At 32.0% G+C, this 13,970-nt stretch overlaps 1 protein-coding gene across 1 annotated transcript in view; it reads left to right on the top strand.

Annotated features, from left to right (window-relative positions):
• Positions 1-318: 318 nt before the first annotated feature.
• The window catches only part of LOC106478219 (UPF0545 protein C22orf39 homolog), a 22,171-nt gene continuing 8,519 nt past the window's right edge, over positions 319-13,970 (top strand). The window contains exon 1 of the mRNA XM_013938744.2: positions 319-415. Coding sequence (XP_013794198.1) covers positions 338-415 — 78 coding nt within the window. The 5' untranslated portion in view covers positions 319-337. The remainder of the gene's footprint in view (positions 416-13,970) is intronic.

Raw genomic sequence — 13,970 nt, forward strand, 5'->3', positions numbered from 1 at the left:
GCTCAGTATATTTCATCGGATTTCGTTACCATTTCATTCCAGCCCCCCAGTGGCACAGCGGTATGTCTGCGGACTTACAACGCTAGAATCCTGGTTTCGATACCCGTGGTGGGCAGAGCACAGATAGCCCACTGTGTAGCTTTGTGCTTAATTATAAACAAACAAAGAGTTTTATTCCAAGTCATCTACTTAAATTTTTAACACTGTTTTTAAAACCTTTTGTAAGAAAACGAACAAAAGCCTTCTAAAATATTACTTTTTTTTCTTTTTGACTACTCAAAATATATTCATATGGTCCCTTATGTGATATTGAAAAAGTACATAAAACCACCTCAAGATGGCGGCGGCTTCCAGCAATCTTGAATTTGAAACAGTTTGCGTTGATTCTGGTGCCCTGCCTGATGATGCATGGATGGTAAGTGACTATTATTCTTTGCTGTTTATCTACATTTATATAAACTGGCTAGTTAAGGCTTTCTTTAACATTATAAGTATAGTAATTTGACAGTGAAAGTCATGAAAATTGTAACCACTAGTGAAACGTATCCGAAGTCTGGGCTAGCCTTTTGTTACTTGTTGGTGAATCACTGAAGTGAATGTTGCTTATTTAAGTTATTGGTATTATATTTATAGTAGTACGTACGAGTTACACTACATACTCCAAAATGAAACAGTAGAGGTTTTTTTTCCATAAATATTCGAAAACAATGAAAGAAAGAAAGACTATTGATATCGAAGTTTCTGATATTTTTTTGCAAAACTTTGAAACTTAGAATCAAACTACATTGTTACTTCATTTGAATATTTTATTATAAATTAAAATCATAGTTTTACTATTACTATTATAGTATTAGTGGTGATTATGAATTGAATGCTACTGAATATTATTTAATTTTTTAGAGAAGACTTCTTAATGTTATTAGGTTTAATAAACTTATAAAGGATTTTAAAAGCTTACTCATAGTGTGAAATAACTTATTTTTGGTTTAATACTAATAATAGAGAAACATAATGTTCACTTATAAAATACAAGTTATAGGTATAGCCATACCAACAGAAATTCCACCTACTCATGTTACAAGATTTCTTGAATTGCTTCATTTTTATTCATTTGACAACATATTTGTCAAGGTTTTTTAACTCACTATTATACATCTGATAAATTTCTTCTAAAAGCTTGCTGAAAGGTGACTTTCTGTGTAGTGTTTCTGTCATCCATCATAAAGTCTCACTTATACAAACATCTGATTCTTTGCTATTCCTTACCAACTCTTGGATTCTGAGTGATTTGTGTCTTTTAACCATGTAACACAGTAACTTAAAAGGATCTTTCAGTCTGTTAATGAATAATAAATTTTGCATCAAAGTAAAATATTTTTTTGCATTTTCCAACATCTTGTTTAGATAGTTTAATATTAATTCATGATTTATTATTGCCAGTAGTACAGAATGTATTAAAGCCTAACAAAAATCTGTGACAACACAAATGCTGTAAAGGTTTTTTCATTATCTCTTTATAATCTCTAAAAAGATAACTGTGGAAGAATGTTAAAACAGGAATCATGTGATTATTAGTTAACTCTGCTAGAAATAGACCTGGCATAGCCTGGTGGTTAGGGTGCTTGAATTGCCATCTGTGGGTTGCATATTCAAATCTCATCACAGAAAATGCTTGCCCTTTCAGCATTATAATGTGACTGTCAACCACACTTTTCACTGGTAAAAAGAGTAGCTCCAGAAGGTGATGTTGACTAGCTGTCTTCTTTCTGGCCTATCACTTCTAAATTAGAGACAGATAGCTGTCAAGTAGATTTGCTTGAGTATATATAAAAACAAACCTTGCTAGATGGCATAGTGTTTTACCTTCTTAGTCACGGCACAGTGGCTCACAGAATGGTTTTTAGTTTTTTTTCAAATACAAACTTTTAGCTCATAGCTCCATCATCTCTTGACTGATTTTAGATCTAATTACAGTTTTGGACCGAGGAGGTCAAACCCTTTTGATTGATATATTTGACCATGCCCAAGGTCTCATACATTAATTTACTCTAATCCTGCCTGAAAGAATTTCAGTTTGAGGGTAGGCTGATATAGATCCTGATGAGTAATAAAATCAAATGGGGTTTATGTGAGCCCCATGCTTGGTATAGGATTGTGCTAAAAAATATAGTTAATAAAAAGGGGAAAAAAGGTCTCGTAGATTAATTCACTCTACTCCTGCCTAAAATAATTTCAAGTGCTGTGGCTATTGAGGAGTGCTGCTTGTTTTTAGGATGTTTATGGACAATGGCATAATAAGGCACATGTTTAACCTTATTGAAATTTTTAATGAAGAAGCTTGTAGCATTGAAATACGGTACTCACTTGTGACAGAGGTTTACAGATGTTAATCTGATCTTCAACATGTGACTGTTAAGGAACATCCTGGGCTTATATGAATATGATATAATGAGGGAGATTCTTGTCAGTAAAATCTCTTTAGCAAATCATCATTAGTGATATATGGAAAATACCCTCTGGAGGACAAAAGATGGTGGTGACCCTTTTTTTTTAAATAATTTTCTTGGTCACATTTACAATGCATGTAAAATAAAAGGTGGTACCAAATCTGAAACTACTCGGTTTGATGTCATATATTTATAGGGCTTATCTACAGACATAGGGAAAACACATTCTTGAGGAAAAATTACCATGTTGACTAGTCTTATTTGGTTTTGAAATAATGTTAATGATTTTGTTTACAAAATATGTGAAATAGAATGTGGCATTAAAACTATAAACACTTTTTTCTTTCAGTATTTACAGATTAAAATATATTGTTTCATTTTGGAACCCATAGTTCCATAAGAGTTATGAACTTATGAGTAATAAGTAAATATGTTCAGGAATGTTGTGAAATGAGGTTTGTATAGAAAAGAAGTTAACTTACTTAAATTGGTCTATATTTGTTATACTTTGGTAATTGTAACATTTACCTTGTTCATGAAATGAGATAAAAATATAATTTAAATTTTTTCTTTTAGTTTTGAATTAATATTTTGAAAATGTACCTAAAATCTAAGTTTAGGGCCAGATTTCAGCACACTGTTTATTAGTACTTTGTTCTATTGAAAAGTAATGAATTCACACTAGTATTAGTAAAGTAATAACACCAGGTAAATTAAGATATTACATTCAAATTATAGCATAGTCTTGGCTCAGATCTGCATGTGTAGTAATTTTTACTTATTATTTTAGACAAAATATTATAACATGAAGGCACACATTCGAGTGCTAATGTACGATAGTATGATCAGTTAATATACACAATTTTTTTTTTAAATTCACAAAACATGCCAACTTCTACTACTGCTGATGTAAAGTTATTCCATAAGCTAATTAGTCTGTGGGAAAGGAAAACTGTTTGAACTAGAGCTCAGCTTGCCTTCTCTAAAATGTTTAACAAGTCCTCTTCTCGTTTTGTATTCAGAATACAGCACAAAAACAGTCAAAGGCCTTTATTCTATCGATCTCCCATATAATTTTGTAAAATTCCATAAGGTTATCTTTTACCTTTCTTTTCTCAAGGGAAAACGAGTTAAGAGATCCTAACTTTACCCACATGAGAACTTTTCCATCTTTTCGTCAGTATCCTTTAATGTCTCATTCCCAACTTTAATATTTTACTTACTTTTAACACACTTAAAAAAATTCTTGATATTGGGTCAAACATTAACAAAGAGCTATTTCTTATAAGTCATTTTTGATTTCCTAATTTTGTTAACCTTAGACAATCCCTAGCTTTCTTATAGTTTTAACATGTATTGTTTTGCTATTAGATTGTCAAGAAATTAATGTCACTTTTTTAGATGAAAAAACCCTAACAACTTGTATATAAAAAAAAACAAAAAACATTTATTAAATTAAATAGTCTCCATTATTATCGATGATGCTTTTCCATCTTGCAATCAGGTTGATAATGCCCTGATTAAAGAGATCACTTGGGTTTGAAGCAAAAACATGTTGATGTTCTCTTTAATGCCTTTCACATTTGCATACGTTTTCCCATTAAGATGGTGTTGCAGCGAATGAAAAAGATGGTAATCTGATGGTGCCATATCTGGAGAATATGGTGGATGGGGGAGAACTTCCCAACCCAACTCCATAATCTTGTGTTGTGTCAAACGTGCCACATGTGGACGTGCATTGTCGTGGAGAAGAACATCTTTCCGATTGACGAGTGAAGGGTGTTTCTGATGAAGGGCTTGATTTAAATGTTCCAGTTGCTGACTATAGATCTCTGCATTGACAGTTTGCTGTGGATTGAGAAGTTTGAAATGAATTACTCCTTTGTTGTCCCACCAAATGCAAAGCAACAAAGCAAAGTTCACACTTTGGAAATGATGACCATCGGAGATTTCGCGAGGCACTCAAACACCTTCTTTATGGAGTTTTTTCTTATTCCTTAGATGTTTATGTATTGTTTTATGAGAGACGTGCAATTTCAGGGCAATTTTACGAGTGTGTGTTTCCTTGGGTTAGACTCAACAAGTGTCTACAAAGCATCAATATCAATTCCAACATGTTGGCCCCTGCCATCACAGTTTTTAAGGCTAAAGTCACCCGAATAAAATTTGTTGAATCATCATTGACATTTACAAACGTTGAAAACATTTCCATAAACTTCTTTGATATTCTTTGTGGCTACAGAGGCATTGTTTCCCTTCTTGTATTCAAACAGTATTACATGCTAAATGTGTGTCTCATCGTGTGACATCACTATAAGGGATTAGAGCATACTAAACTTTACACATTATACAGGCTACACTAATGTGATGTTTAGGTGGTTCGTTTAACTATTATACATGATGTAAGTTTTTTGGAGGGTGGTTAATGAAAGTGTTCCAAAACACAACATTAATTTCTTGATGACCTAATATATTCATAAAAATGTTAATATTAAATAGTATATTAATACTATAAGTCAAAGTAATATTTGGGAATATGGGTTTTTATTTTCTGTTATTATTCTATGATTACTTACTGAGTATTATCATCAAAAATAGAAACAGAAGTGTAGCCCTTATGGATGTAGTCCATTAGACTAAGATGTAGGAATAAATGAATTAGCAGGGTGCAAGGCTTAAATTAAAGATTATTGTGCTTAGATCAATGGGTTGTTTGTTTGAACATGTGGGATGGTTTTTAGGAAAAAGATGAATTGTATGCTAAAGACAAGTTCCACCTAAGCAAGTTAAGTAGCAGGATGTTAGGGAAGCTCTAAAGAATTTTGTTGAAAATAGATTAAATTTACATAGTGGTGAGAGATTTGGGAAACTTAGAATAAATGTCTTTCAGGATAGCTAGGTCAAAGAGGAGGTCATATCAGGTGATTCAAAACACAAGTTTAGTAATAGTTGTAAAGATATATGTCTTGGTTAGATTAAAGGTATTCAAGAATAAGCATAGTTGCTATTATTTTAATTTTAAGAGTATTGGGGACAAAAGGGACAAGTGGAAATGGAAGGCCATGATATGGAAATTGCTGAAACTTGGTTAGATTTGGAAGATAGTGATAGTAATAATAAATAGAGATTTTGTGTCTTTAAGAGTACCCTTGAAGATACAAAAGTGGTATTTATGTTTATGTGTGGTTTTACTTATTTATTGTGAATTAGTGATAATAAAGATATGTTTAAACTTTGTTTTGCTACATTATGTTTAAGTACATATATATATATATATATATATATATGATTAGGTTTAATATTTAGCTACATGTTGAGAGAAGGTGTAGAAAAATGAAATTTTACTTCTCAATTTTCAGAAAGTAATTTTCAGGCCATGAGGGAATATTTATCATTAGTGAATTGGAATAATGAGGTTGTAGATGATATGTAAAATAATGATAAGAAACATTACTGACCTCTTTATACCACACTCTTGTTACCTCCCATGCACTGTCACATAATTTTCTGTGCATACCACAAGACTTGAACAAGAGCTTGCACTCCGACATAAGTCACTATGTGTTGTGTCAGCTTATGACATAATCATCATTAGATTTTAGAACTCCATTAATAGGAGGGCAACACATCTTCCTTGCTCAGTATTCCCCATGAGCACCAGCACATGAATACAGGCTCACTCTTTTTTCAGCACTACTTGTTTTTACTCATTAGATTTACCAGACTTTCTGCAGTTATTGTTTTAAACTTTCATTACTATTTATAGTATGGTCTTTCTTTCCTTTTTTTATTATGTGAAAGAATGATACTAAATTTTAAATTTATTAGTTAGAACTTTCATTCAAATTTTCTTCAATTTGTTTTTGTTTTAATTGACTTTATACTTTTGGGGCAATTTTCCTGTTGTCTGTTCCTGTTGTATAATCCAACATATGGGTTTTGTTCAGTACTATTTATGTCATCATTAGGCTTGTGCACTGTCACTATATCTGGCTCATTTTCTAATTGATAATGTCTTTTATGTACTTTACAAAAATAATCACCAATACATCAGTTTTGTGGATTAACTGGATTATGCATTCATGTTCACATATTTCTGCCATCTTCTGAGATTTTTAACACTCCTTCACAGGAGTTATCCAATATTGTCATGGCGGCTGGAGACATGAAGGTCAGTGACATTACTGCCATTGTGTACCACATGAATTGGTTTCATTCTAATCTGTGAGCTAGGAATCACAACCTCTTGCTTATGTTGCTTCAGTTGATTCTGTCTTATTTTGTTATTCACTACTGATGTTTCCACACCTGCTTTTACTTCTTGTTCCCTCTTCCCAACATGGATCAGGTTGTTCCACTTTCATCCTTCACTGCTTGGATTCTTAAGTGTGTGTCTTTTGTTTTCTTTTTCTCCGGTAATTTGTTGCAAAATCTTGGATTTCCTTGTTGCATGAATCTCGTTCACAGGAATCTTTTCTTTTAGTTTAAGGATCATCTGTTTTCATTTTTTTTCTTTCCATTTAATTGTTTTCATATCTTACTCGACTTCTTTGTTCATTTTCATGTTTCACTTTCATTTGGAGGCTTTTAATCATGACTTTATCAGCTTTATTGGGTGCCTTGAACATATATTTTTCCCACCTTTTTCATGGTTTTCTACTATTTTGTCCAAGTTACCCTGGTTTCTTAGTTTCTGGAGTATACTTTTTCAGGTTGCCTTTCTGAATTTCATCTCCCTCAGTCTACTCTCCAGGACTCCTGTTTTGTACCTTTTCTTTGCGATGTGTTTTTGTTAGGGTTTTTTTTATACATCATGAGCTGATGTAGTTCTTCATACCTTGGTTTCATGTCCTTGGGACCAGGAAGCCCACCAGGTGTTTCATCATATCATCTTGGGGTCATCCACTCTTTTGTTTCTTGTTCTTATGGTACTATCTAGAGTTCCCTCTCTTTGAGGGCTCGCTGTCACAGGTTTTTGGGGTTTATTTTTCTACAACCTGTTGTGTTCCTCTGGTGCTTTCTCAGGGGTTTTTCTTGTACTTATATTTTCCACTGCACCTGTATCAAATGCAATGAGACAATTTTACAACTACACTCTGGCATTTCACTCCCATTGTTTTATCATTTTCATTTTAATCTTTTTCACTATCTGATGGATTGGGATAGATGACTTTACTCCGGGTCTCAGAAATTGTTTCCACATCCCGATGTGTCTGCCCACCTTTTGCTTCCTTCAGTTAATTTGCTATTCAAATGTTTATTTCTTGCTCCTTCTCTGAGAATTGGCTTTGGCCCCATTTTTTTTTTTTATTGGGTCAAGTGGGATCTTAATCTGAGGTTACATTCTTGAAGCTGTTGTTCCATTACTCTGTGGACATTTGGCCTCCACTTGCCCCTTCCAACAAGGCTTCCTCTTTTGTGATCTTCATTCTTTGGGAGTCATCTCATTTGGGGTGGCCAATTCAGCTCTCTACTTCAGTGTCAACCCCCACTCTGTATTTAATTAATGTGAGGTCTCTCTCACTTTGTATGTGTGGCAGGCTTATTCTACTTTTTTGTCTTTGGGACATGGAGCTTTTGATACTAGGGCCATCGTGTCTTTTTTTATTTCCTGCAGGAGTTTTTTGGGAATTTTTGTGTCCATTGTTCCCCTTGGATGTGTCTATACCTGTCCCTTTCAGTGGTTTTTTTACCTGTCAATGCAATTATCTCTTAGATATTTGTATTTTCACTTCTCATGGTCATGGTAACTCATTCGATTCCATATGGTGTCCCTCTTTCCCAGACTTGGGTAAGAATGAGCCTGCATTCACTTATTAGCATTGATGAAGGTTACTATGCAAGAAGGATATGTGTCCTTCCTATTGGTGGAGTGCTATAGTTTAATGAATAATAATTATAACTTAAGCCAGCACAATACACATTGACTTGTGTAGTGGAGGGAACTTTGTTCTTGGCTTGTGATGTGCAGGAAATTTCACAGCAGTATGTGTGAAATAGTAGGTATTTATTCAATATACATTTTAAGGGAAGGAAAATGTTAACTTTGTTTTTGTGACTGACACACTAAAACAGTCATGAGTCAGTTTTATGAAGGATGACGAAAACGATTTTTTTTTACTTTTTTTATCACGGAAAATTTAGCATGAAATTACTTGAGGATGAAACTTGATGTGATGTGGATGAAGTATGCCAAAATCTACTTCCTGTGATCAAGGTAGCTGAAACTGCAAGGTGAAATAATAAATAATTGTATCTCCGAATGTACTAAGTTTATGTTCAGTAAATCTTGTGCTCCTTTAGTGTATAAATGAAAGCTGTTATAAATGAAAAACAGGCTTTTTTATGCAATATTTGCACAAAAACATTGATTATGAACTTCATTAGCTTTGCATAGACCCCCAAAAAATTGAAGTTAATTATCGGACTGAGAATAAAAACACATTTATTCAGTGTACAGTTTTCATATAACCTTTAGAACTTTTATTTCTAAGTAAATAGTAATATAAAAGAAGTATATAACAATAACTTTAAAAATATATATAACTAGAGGGGCACTCAGTAGAGCACATACCTCTGCCATGTAGCATTGATCATATTCAGCACTCAAAAAATATGAAAATGTGTTCGGTGTTATCAATGCATATTGATCATTTTTGGCAGAACAATAGTGTGAAAAATTGGTCCCTATGTTAACAGATAGAGGTTGTTTTTTATTTTTGTGACCTTGCTGTGACTTTGACCTTGAACATCTCAAACAAATCACTTCTAAGTTTGGTCATAGTCTGAATGTATACCAACTTTTGTCCAAATCTGTTCAGCTTTGTTTCGAGAAATCTTGCTACGAAACACACACACAGGTATGAAAACATAACTTCTGTCACCTTTGGTGGTGAAGGTAAAAATAAGTATTAGTAGTACTCTTCGTATGATCCATTTGCACTCATCTACCAGGTGCTCCCTTGGCCAAACCTTAGTGCTGTCAGGTTTGAATATACAATTTCTATAACCTTAAAATGTAATTTGAGACACAAAAATATAGTGGTTTCTAAAAGACAATATTTAAAACTACTAACAATTCCCCACGATTCTACTTCAATTACATGTAGCTCAAAAAATTCACTAGTTACAATGTTTCAAACTTAAGTCTTTGAGAAATAATTTGTAAGAAACAGCTGTCTATTTATAAGTTTTTAAAGTTTTTAATGGTGACTGAAGTATTAAAACCATATTTGTGAAAGAAGACAAATAACTTTAAAAAATGCTTTACTTAACTCTGTTTTGGCTTAGGCCTTTTTTCAAGGGTCTTCTGACCATCACAAATCTGACTTTTTATGTGACATTAACCAAAAAGAATATAATTCAAGGTGAAGCACTCACCAAGTTAAAATAGGTTTATTTTATTCATTCTTTTACTTTTAGTTAGTGTATTATATTATTGTTCTAATGTAATGACATTTTTAATTTTTTTTCTTGCAATTATACCAAACAAATGTCTTGGTTGATTTGTTTTAGCTTAGAGTATGTTTTTGAGGTGTGCATTCTTTTTTTTATATCCTGTCTCTACTAAAAAGCCATTTTCCCCTCACCAAAAACCTGATAAAAGGCTATTGCTTGAAATGACGTTTACATATTTGTCATTAAATATATTTTAATTTGGCGAGTGTTTCACAGTTTTTTTTATAGATTTTTTAATTTCCTTGTTTACACAATTTTTATTTACCAGTAACTGAGAAGACTACAATATAATAGAATTGTGCTATGGTATTACTTAAAAATAATTTGTTAATGAAAGTAATAAATTCAGTGTAAGTTAATATAAAAAAAAAAGTTAAGTATTGATATATATATATAATGAAACTTTCTATTGTTTATAAGCAATAAAGTCAAAGCCAAATTGTCAGTAAGAGATTCTGGAAGATGTGAGCATAGTTTCCAACAAAGTTAGAAATTCATGTGAAGCCCAATCTGTTATACTGGTTTTGAGGAATTCCACTCATCATCAGTAACCCTGAACAAGGGCAACTCAAGTAAATAAGACTACTAGAAATACCATACATATGCCCAGGTTTTCAAAGGAGGTCATAGATCAAATATGCAAGCTAATCTTTAATTTTTAATTGGTTAGTAGACAGTGAGCAGGTGCCTGATGATTGGAGAATTGTTAATGTTACTCCTATTTTCAGAAGAAGAGATAAGAGTTGCCCTGGAAATTATAAGCCATTTAGTGTTACATATACAGTGGGATAAATTCTAGAGGTCCTAATAAAAGAAGCTTTGCAAAATTTGTAACATATTTTCACGCAAATAACTCGCAGGCTATATTTTAGTTATAAAAAATGCCAACTGTGGGGTGTACTCGTGTGCAGGTAATACAGTATTTTTTTTGTTTTTAAGACTGAAGTTGCCAATTTTCTATTCTGAGTATTTGTTTATATTCTTGTTCAACACGTGTTTAGTGAAGGTTTTATTGTGTTACTGTAATGTAAAAGGATCATTTAATTTTTTCTTGTCTTCCAAAATTCGCCTGTGTCACTGGCTTGCAGGGTATACACAAATGTGGGTAATATGTGCCTACAAGTTTCTTACAGCACCTTTTTCTTCTGGTGCAGGGTATACCAGGGGGTGGGTTATTTACATAAAAATATGTTAGTAAAATATATAATAAAGAAGACCAACATGGATTTACTAAAAGCAAGTTTTGCCTTACTAACCTGTTGAGTTTTTGAGGAAGTTCTTTTACTTGGATGATGGGAAGTTTATGGACTTGATGTATTTAGATTTTTGAAGGTTGGATGATGGGAAGTTTGTGGACTTGATATATTTAGATTTTTGGAAGGTACCACGTAGAAGATCAGCTAAGAAAATCATATTGGTGAAGGTTGGAGAAAGTCTAGTTGCTTGGATTTTTGGATGAGAGAAAGCAAAAACCTATTAATGGACTCCATTAAAACTGGTCTTTGGTTAAAAGTGGTGTGCATGCCTCAGGGTTCAGTGTTTGGACATTTACTGGTTTTCACTAATGATATTATTTATATAATTAGGAAAATTTGCTAATGAAATTAAACACCTTGGTATTTCTAAATGTATTGAAAGTATTAAGATATTACAGACTGACTTGGATCAATTGATAAGTTGGACAAAATTTTGGCCAATGACATTATGTTAAAGTATGTTCAGTGTAATGCATAACTTCGGAACCCATTCGACAATAATAGAGAAAAGTGATTGGCATAGTGATAGATAAGTCATTCAAGCTATCAGTGTAGTACTGTTGCTAGTAGTAAAAAGCTAATAAAATTTCAGGATGTATTTATTAGAGCTGGTTGATTAGTAAAATTTGCTAATCGATTACTTATCAGGCTTATTAATAAATTACAGTCAGCCAATTGAACTTTGAAGATGGCTTGAATGGGTAATGGAGAAAACGTTGTTATAAATGTATAATGTTGTACATTTATAATAAAGTTTTTCATTACCCATTCAAGCTGTCTTCAAACTTTTATTTTCTAAAAAAGTGGGTTCCTTGTCATCAAATTAGGTTAGCTAATCGATTATTCTTACACGAGATTTTGAGAGTTGGAATAATTGAAAATAGTAATAATCAGGAACACTGTGTTTGATTATTTTTGTGAGTTGTGACAATTGATTGATTAAGCTGAACAACCTTGAATGAATTTAAAATAATGAGAGATCATATGTTTACTTGAGTACTTGGAATAATCAAAAACACTAAGTTCTATAACATGATTATTTTTGTAACATTAATTGATTTAATTATTCAATTACTTTAAGTGACAGTAATCAATTGTCTATTGTTGATTATAAGACAAAAGAGGTAACTACTTTTATACAAACCTTTTATTAGGTTTCACTTGAAGTAGTACACAGTTTTTTTTTTCAACAAAGTGATATTGACTTAATAGAAATAATTTAGGAAATGGCTACTAGGATGACTTAGAAGATGAAAAGATTGTCTTATTTGAGTAGGTTAAGATCTTTATCTAATTTGTTCTTGAGAAACTAATGTTAAGAAGTGATATAATTGAAGTATACAAATGATATTAAAAGGTCAATAGTATAAAGGACTGATTTCTTTGTGCTGTATTCTGAAGACAATAAAAGTGAGAACACATTTTTAAGAGTAGGAAAAGAAGAGAGAGGCTTCAGATTAGACAGTCTTATTTTTCTAACAGGGTGGTTAGCTTATGGGATGAGTTGCCTTTGACAGTAGTGGATGCTGGCTTGTTATGAGTTTAAGAAAGGTATCAGTTGAACTACTGAAAAGTAAAAAGTGGGTTTAAGCTTTTTTTTTTAATACTTTTTTCATGTAAAGTTGTGCAAAGACAGCTTTGAAGAATCAAATGGTCACTTGGTGTTATTATGATATTTTTTAGCTTTACTGTGGAATGACAAAATGTCAAATTTTATTTTGATTATAAAAGTACTCATATTTTTCACAACTCAATGTGTATGTGTAACAATCAACATTCATGTTCGTGCACTTCTAAAATAATAGCATATGAGCATAATTGTCACTTGTTTAAAATTATAGTTAGCAAGCCATATAAAAATGTTTTATCTCAGAGAACTTCTGAAAACAAAATACAATCTGTGAAGTAGTATAGTTGAACCTTTAAAATGTATTATGAATAATGAAGTCATATTGCACTTCTACTTAAATAAATTGTTCAAAACTTATTGAAAAACATCTAAAATGCATTTCTGTAAGCAGAGCATGTTCTAAGCATTGCTTAAGATTTTAACGCTTTGCTTTTACAGAAAAAATTGTAAAAAACAACATTGGAGTAAGATGAGCAGCCATAAAATGGAAATAGAAATTACACTTTTTGTGAGAAACGCTTAACTGTACAGTCCTTATGTTACTCTAATAATATGTTGTACTATTGACTGCTGTAATCAGCTTTATTAGAAGTGCAACTAGATAAATATTGTAAATTGTCTAAATAGTGTTATCAATGTTTACTACACACTACAAAGTCATGAATATTGGTGAATCATCTGTACATAAGCAGATTCTAAATATAAAAATAAGTAGAATGTTTTTAAACCAATCATTAACTACTATTAATAAAATGTAATGTCAATTCTATTTGGTGTACTTGTATTTGTCACGATGATCTATATGTAAAAAGTGAAATACTTTTAACATAATATATCACTATCATTGTTTTAAATGAAATAAAGCAGGAGTTTTATAATTTCATAAATGAAGACACATACATAGATACATTCATTAATAATTTTATCAAGTCACATTTAATTCATAAAAAACATCCCAGCTCTGATATTTCATACTATACACCTGGAAAAAAGTTAAAGTCGAATCTGAATCACTTGAAAAAAACACGGGGGTGTTTAGATTGAATGGTAATTTATAATCAGTCACAAGAACGATGTCATGATATGTAAATTAAAAATTGTTATTTTACGGTGATAATCTTGTTTTCTTGTGCCCAATAATGCATAATTTCATTTGATAAACACGAAAAATATGGACAG

The sequence above is a fragment of the Limulus polyphemus genome, unplaced genomic scaffold, assembly GCF_000517525.1.
Source record: "Limulus polyphemus unplaced genomic scaffold, Limulus_polyphemus-2.1.2 Scaffold190, whole genome shotgun sequence".
Lineage (NCBI taxonomy): Eukaryota > Metazoa > Arthropoda > Merostomata > Xiphosura > Limulidae > Limulus > Limulus polyphemus.